The sequence below is a fragment of the Akebia trifoliata genome, chromosome 4, assembly GCF_017979445.1.
Source record: "Akebia trifoliata isolate Shusen 1 chromosome 4, ASM1797944v1, whole genome shotgun sequence".
Lineage (NCBI taxonomy): Eukaryota > Viridiplantae > Streptophyta > Magnoliopsida > Ranunculales > Lardizabalaceae > Akebia > Akebia trifoliata.
In genome coordinates, this window is record NC_141378.1 from 10,018,482 (window position 1) to 10,025,793 (window position 7,312).

A 7,312-nucleotide genomic window follows, 5' to 3' on the forward strand; every position below is an offset into this window, starting at 1 on the left:
AAATGATAGAGGGAGGTCTTTGAAAATAATTTAAAAAGTTTAAAACAAACTGTGTTTCCAGTTGGCCGCATGTTCTGCTTTCAAAACGAGATCTAACCGTTGAAAGCTAAAAATCCAACGGTTGACTTTCATCAGTTTTTCAGTTGGTTTCGAAGACGTCCCGCGAACCGCCCCCATTATGTATAATCTATATACTTGGCAAAACATGTGGATTGTCAATGGAATCCTTATCAAAACCCCAAACCGATCCAGATTCGAAGTTATCTGATCAAAATGGAATGGATTTTGGGTGTAATCCGATCCATTGACAGCCGTATGAATCACACCAAGTGCAGAGCATAACTACCTTTAAAAAGAACGGTTAAACAAACGGTCGAAACTGGCTGGGTGCAGTAGAAAGCTCCCAGCTTTCAGGTTCTCCATTCTACCCTCCCCTCTTATTCCCATAAAAACCCGTTTAAAACACCCACCAATCTCATGCGGAGAAGAAGAACCCACAAACCATGGAATCCAAATCCTCATCAAACACCCAAATCCCCAAATCTCTCTCTTTCTTCAAAAAGGTTTCTCAGAAATCACCAGTTTCATCACTGGAAGAGCTGTACACGCGTTTTGTCTCAAACACTCAATCCACCTCAGCCTCTTCTATCAGAATACATTGGTCAATTTCTACACAAAATTCAACAATTTAGATTCAGCACGATACTTGTTCGATAAAATGCTTCACAGAGATGAGGCATCGTGGAATATAATGACCTCGGGCTTTGTTCAAGCGGGTTTGTATCCCGAAACAGTTGAATTATTCCACGAAATGCGGGTCCAAGGCTTTAAGCCTAATGGGTTCGTGCTTGTTGGTTTGATAACTGCTTGCAACAGGTCGGCGATATCAATGGTCTCTCAAGGAATTCAAATTCATGGATTTGTTGTTAAATTTGGGTTGTTATCCAATGTTTTTATAAGTTCTTCACTTTTGCATTTCTATGGTACATATGGGTTTATGTCAACAGCACAAATATTTTTTGAGGAGATGCCGGAGAGGAACACGGTTTCTTGGACTTCTTTAATGGTGGATTACTCAACTAATGGTGATCCAAAGAAAGTTGTAGAGATATACAAGAGAATGAGGTGTGAAGCTGTTAGCTGTAATCGGAATTCTTTTTCAACAGTGATCAGTTCGTGCGGCTTGCTCAAGTATGAATCATTAGGTCTTCAGGTTCTCACTCATGTTGTGGTCTCTGGGTTTGAATCTAATGTTTCTGTATCAAATTCTCTTATATCCATGTTTGGAAACTTTGGGAACATAGAAGATGCATATTATGTCTTTGATCAGATAGAGGAATGCGACATAATCTCATGGAATTCGATGATATCGGCCTATTCAGATAATTGGCTTTGCGAGGAAGCATTGAGATGTTTTCATTGGATGCGATGCACCAATGTCAAACCCAATTCTACAACAGTGTGTAGTTTGGTTTCCGCCTGTAGTAGTGCAGACGAATTTAAGTGGGGAAGAGGAATTCATGGTCTAGCTCTTAAACATGGATTTGATTCATTTGTTTGTGCCTCAACTGCTCTTGTTACTATGTATTCTGAATCGGGAAGATGCGAAGATGCCAAACTATTGTTTCGAGAAATGCCCGTAAAGGATTTGGTTTCATGGAATGCCATGATGGCTTCGTATGTTCAAAACAGAGAGTTCCAAGGTGCCCTAAAACGCTTAGCCGAGTTGCTTTTAATGAGCACGATAAGGAACAATGTGGCTTTTGCTAGTGCATTGGCTGCGTGTTCTAGCCATGAAGCTCTGACTGAAGGCAAGACCGTCCATGCTCTGACAATCCGTATAGGACTCCATGAAGATTTACTCGTCGGCAATGCATTGGTCACGATGTATGGTAAGTGTGGCATGATGAGGGAAGCCAAACAAGTATTCCGAACAATGCCCGAGTGTGATGTCGTTACGTGGAATGCACTCATAGGAGGGTTCATTGAGAATGAAGAACCACAGAAAGCAATAAAGGCTTTCAAATTGATGCGAAAAGATGACATGTCCGCAAACTACATCACTATTGTAAATGTTCTTGGTTCTTGCTCGTGTCCAAATGATTTACTAAACTATGGGATGCCCATCCATGCAAATATAGTCCTGGCAGGTTTTGAACGAGACAGTTATGTGCAGAATTCTCTTCTCACAATGTATGCCAAATGTGGCGATATTGATTCAAGTAATTTCATCTTTGATCGATTGGATAACAAAAATGTTGTTTCATGGAATGCGATGATTGCTGCAAATGCTCATCATGGATATGGCGAAGAAGCTTTAAAACATTTTGTGGAGATGCATCGTGTTGGGTTTGAGTTTGATCGATTCAGCTTCTCTGGAGGGTTTGCCGCATGTGCAAGCTTAGCTTTATTAGAGGAAGGTCAACAACTTTATGCTTTGGTCATTAAACTAGGGTTCGAGTCTGATCTCCATGTCACAAATGCAGCAATGGATATGTATGGAAAATGTGGAGAAATGAAGGATGTGTTACAAATGCTTCCCAAACCAAGTAACCGATCTCGACCATCATGGAATATATTGATATCGGCATTTTCTAGACATGGTTATTTCAAGAAAGCTATGGAAACTTTTCATCAAATGCTACAATTTGGACTAAAACCAGACCACATCACGTTTATTTCTCTTCTCACCGCATGTAACCACGGGGGCCTCGTGAACGAGGGTCTTGCATACTTTTCTTCTATGACTTCAGAATTCAATATTTTGCCAGAAATAGAGCATTGTGTGTGTATAATTGATCTCCTCGGCCGATCAGGGAGGCTCATTGATGCTGAAAAGTTTATAGAGAAAATGCTGGTTCCACCAGATGACCTTGTATGGCGGAGCTTGTTGGCTTCATGTAGAACCCATAATGATTTGGAGCTTGGGAAGAAAGCTGCCAAACATCTTATTGAGTTGGACATGTTAGATGACTCAGCTTACGTTCTTTTATCGAATGTGTGTGCCATTAATGGGAGATGGGAAGATATGGAGAATATTAGGAGGAAAATGGACTTGAATAACATAATTAAGAAGCCTGCTTGTAGTAGGCTTAGGGTGAAGAATAAGTCGAGTTCAGTCTAAAAGAAAATTTTCCGAGTTTTGATTTCTTCTAGTCAGCTTCACCTCTGCCTCCATATGATTCCAAGACAGGGCTGTGCTTCTATAAGATATCGAGTCTGGACTTGATGTCTATATGATGAATCTGAGAAGGGACTTGATGCATATATCATACATCTAAAATAGCCCAATGGAGGAGTCTGCGGGGAGAGACAACAATCTAATGTCAACAAGATAAAGAAAAAACGTGCAAGAAGCAATGTGTTCAAATGTTAGTCATTAATTTAGAGGCTGCTATTGGCACCCCAACTTTTACTTATTACACCCCAAATAAAAATAACGAAAATAAATGAATGGTTGAGAAAAAATAAAAGTTGGGGTGCCAATAGAAGCTCTCTCGTTTTTTTTTCCGTTAGGTTTCTATTTTTTGGGCTTAGGATTTCATGAGTCTAACCATAATTGTAAACAACTACTGAAATTCTTTGAACTGAGTGCTATGATATCTTGTAATGTTGAGATTATAATTTGAGTCAAACCTTTGTAATGTTTGAAAAGTGTGTTTTAATCTTTAGTCGGGGGTTGATAATTTTTTTTAAGAAATTAGTGCGTAATAAGTAAAAGTTGGGGTGCCAATAGCAGATCTCTTACAGATTTACCTTCCCCTCGGGGAGATTTCTTCGTATGTGCAAAACTTCAGTAGAAGTACTTACCAGCACTTACACTTTTAGCTTTTGTTCTTCGTTCCACAGCAACACAGACTCTCACAGCATGAATGTTGACTGTTTCAAGTTTTGTCATCAAATGAGAGAATATAAATGAAAGGTAAAAGATAGTGGGGAAAACCTTTTTTGACATCCTTCACATTCATGCAAATTAGATGTTCTGTAGTTCCTCTAGACCACATTAACAGGTATCATCATAACCAGTGCCATTGTTTTGTGTGTCAAATTTGTTGTCCAATGGAAAGATTAATTCAAAGGAAATAATTCATGAATTATAATCCATTAAAATCATCATCGTCATTGGTACTTTATCTCAAAGGTTTGAGATAGGCATGAAAATCCAGTACAATGCAACACAGAGTATGAAATAATAGAGTTGAAGTAGACCTACACAATTGAAATTTCTCAATAGAATTACAATAGTGAGAGATTGCTGAATTGGTTTTGTTTTTCCTATTTGATTTTTTTATTGAAACATCGAAAAGCCATCAAAATCTAAGTTACAAGATAAATACAAACATGAACAACCACATAAAAAATCAATTTCCAACCCAAGTTTTACCATCAATTCATGACCCCAAAAACTAGAATCTGAGGATTGATTCCAGCAAAAGCTCTATTAAGACATGTTTTCATGGCTCATACTGTGCTACATTACCCATACCTTTGAATATGGTTTCCTCTAATGAATAGCATTAGAGGCAATTCAACAATTATGTCAAATAGAATATGGTTTTCTATTTGACATAATTCTAAGTTTGAATATTTGTGACAACAAATGATTCTAATTTTAGATTGACTGATACAAATGAATTTTCTTTTGGACAACCAAACGTTGGCACTCGAGAGTCACCTTAGAATGTCAGGGTAGCAATCTTTAATCCCTGAATGAATTCTACTTTAGATGACTGATACAAGTGAATTTTCATTTGGATGACCATCCTTTGGCACTTGAGAGTCAACTTCCAATGATGGGGGAGCATTCTTTAATCCCCATGGCTTGGAGTTCACCACATGGTTTTTGACTAAGCCAGCTTGATTCATTGAGTTTAAATACACTAATCCAAATTCATAAATGTTCCTCAAGTTCCCTCCTCGAGCTCCCCAAGCTCTACTTCATTCTGAGACGATTTTAATACCTTTGTCAATCCACGCAAGACTCCGTATATCTCATATCTCTGAGGATGCTTCTCATCTAATGAGTAGAATTTAGCAACACTATCTTTCACCTCAATCAAGCTACATCCCGGTGGTTTTCGAACCATTTTCTCCCTCATCGTGACTTTCAACCTTGCAACATCTTCCCACCTCCCAGTCTCCCCATAGATATTGGAAAGAACGACATAATTCGCAGGGTTCTCTGGCTCAAGCTTGATAAGTTGTTCAAGAGAAAGCTCGGCCAGTTGGACATTTTTGTAAGTCTTACATGCCCCAAGTAATGTGCTCCAAATAACACTATCCGCTTCAATAGGCATCTTCGTTATGAAATCCATAACCTCGTTAAGCAAACCAGCCCGGGCCATTAAATCAACCATGCATCCATAATGCTCAATTTGAGGCACAATCGAGTAATCCTCAGCCATCGATTTGAAATAGGAGAATCCACTTTCAACCAAACCCATATGTGAACAAGCGGATAAGACACCAACAAATGTGATTCCATCCGGTTTCTCTCCAAAATCCCTCATCTGATGAAAAACATTCAATGCATCCGCCCCACGTCCGTGTGTCGCTAAGCCACCGATCATGCTATTCCAAGTGACCAAATCTTTTGAAACCATGCCACTAAACATATCGATCGCACTCTCTATTCTCCCACATTTTGAATACATGTCAATCAATCCATTCCCGACATAAACATTTCCTTTATACCCGTTGTTCTCTGCATAGACGTGTACCCACTGACCCAAACCGAGAGCTCCTAATCTTGAACAAGCGGATAAGACAGTCACGAGCGTTGCATCGTTAGGCCGTACATTAGACTCAGTTAACATCCTTTTGAAAGCTCCCAATACCTCAAAGAACTGACCATTAAGAGCATACCCTCCAATCAATCCATTCCATGAAAACACATTTTTTTCGGGTATTTCTTCGAAGAACGTCTCCCCAGCCTTGAGATCATCATTGTCAACATACCCAATCAAGATAGTGTTCCACGACATCACGTCACGGGTAGGCATCTCATCGAAGAGTTCACGTGCCATCACCATATCTCCCATGCCGATATAACCAGAAACCATGATATTCCACAAGATGACATCACGATTGGGTGACATGTCAAAGAGGCAACGGGCAAACCCAATATCAGACGAAATGTACGCTTTGATGATTGAAGTCCATGCAACTACATTCCTTACTTCCATTTCAGAGAACACGTGATAAGCTAATTCAATTGCTCTCCCACCTGAATACATTTCAATCAACGTGGTTCCGATAAATGGGTTCGAACTGAACCCATTTTTTATTACAAAGCAATGTACTTCCTCACCTACTCTCAAAGCAGAAATCTTCCCGCACGATTTTAAAACACATGGGAACGTGAAACAATTTGGTCTTATATCTCTGCTCTTCATCTGATTAAACAAAACCAAAGTCTCTAGATAGAATTCGTTCTCCGCGTAGCCTTTGAACATGGCATTCCAGAGAAGAACATCTGGGTCAAGAATTCGATCGAATACTTGGCGGGCAAAAGCCATTTTCTTCGATTTTGCACATGCAGCAACAGTATTTGGGACAATATATTTGTTCTGTTCGAACCCATTAATGATTATTTGGTTTTGAATCTGTTTGATCTGTTTTAAATTCTTAGATGCCTGTAGGAGTGAAATTAATTTCTCTTCAACTTGCCTTTGTGATGGTTGCTGGGCTAGTTTGAGAGGAATCATCGCCAATTTCATCAGAAAATGTTGGTTGATAGTTCAAATAGTGAAGAACAGGAGGAACCCAATCTTTGGAACCCCATAGAGAAGCTCCCCCTTGCATCCTGGGAGGTTGAACAATTAGAGCCTCGATTTAATCTTTTGTAGAAAACCCTTGATTTTTCAACCCAAAATTTCATTTTTTTTTCCTACTTACACAATAATTCCATCTCGTTCTTGAGGTATCAAGGTCGAAGTAGAGGTTGAGAAAAACTGGTTTTGAAGGAAAAACTAAAATCAAAGGCTTTGGCTATAGGTTGAAAACAAGGTTATTCGGATCATATTTTATTAGTCTATCAAAAAATAATAAGTGTGTGCTTTGTAACACTTCTAAAGTCTCAATGCTGGTGCTACACCTTTAAAATTCAGACTTAAGAAGTTTTAATTATTTTATTTCAGATTTTAAATTATAGAATTAAAGGACGTTAATCCAAAAGTTTTAACTAAAAATTAGAAAATAATTTCAGACTTCAGACTTCTAAAATGTTTCCAAACATACTGCAAGTTCAAGGAGGCATATCATCTACTCTAAAATTTTGATGTGTTAATCCTTCGTAGTTGCATGATAGGTA

The 7,312-nt window shown here is 38.7% G+C and overlaps 1 protein-coding gene and 1 pseudogene across 1 annotated transcript; one reads left to right on the forward strand and one right to left on the reverse strand.

Annotated features, from left to right (window-relative positions):
* Nucleotides 1-572: 572 nt before the first annotated feature.
* On the forward strand, nucleotides 573-3,665 carry LOC147403668 (pentatricopeptide repeat-containing protein At4g13650-like). Its single transcript, XM_086439338.1, has one exon. The coding sequence runs from the start codon at nucleotides 719-721 to the stop codon at nucleotides 3,122-3,124; it is 2,406 nt and encodes an 801-aa protein (XP_086295464.1). The 5' UTR covers nucleotides 573-718; the 3' UTR covers nucleotides 3,125-3,665.
* Nucleotides 3,666-3,834: 169 nt separating this feature from the next.
* LOC147403669 (pentatricopeptide repeat-containing protein At5g08510 pseudogene) lies at nucleotides 3,835-7,083 on the reverse strand (annotated as a pseudogene).
* Nucleotides 7,084-7,312: the final 229 nt, after the last annotated feature.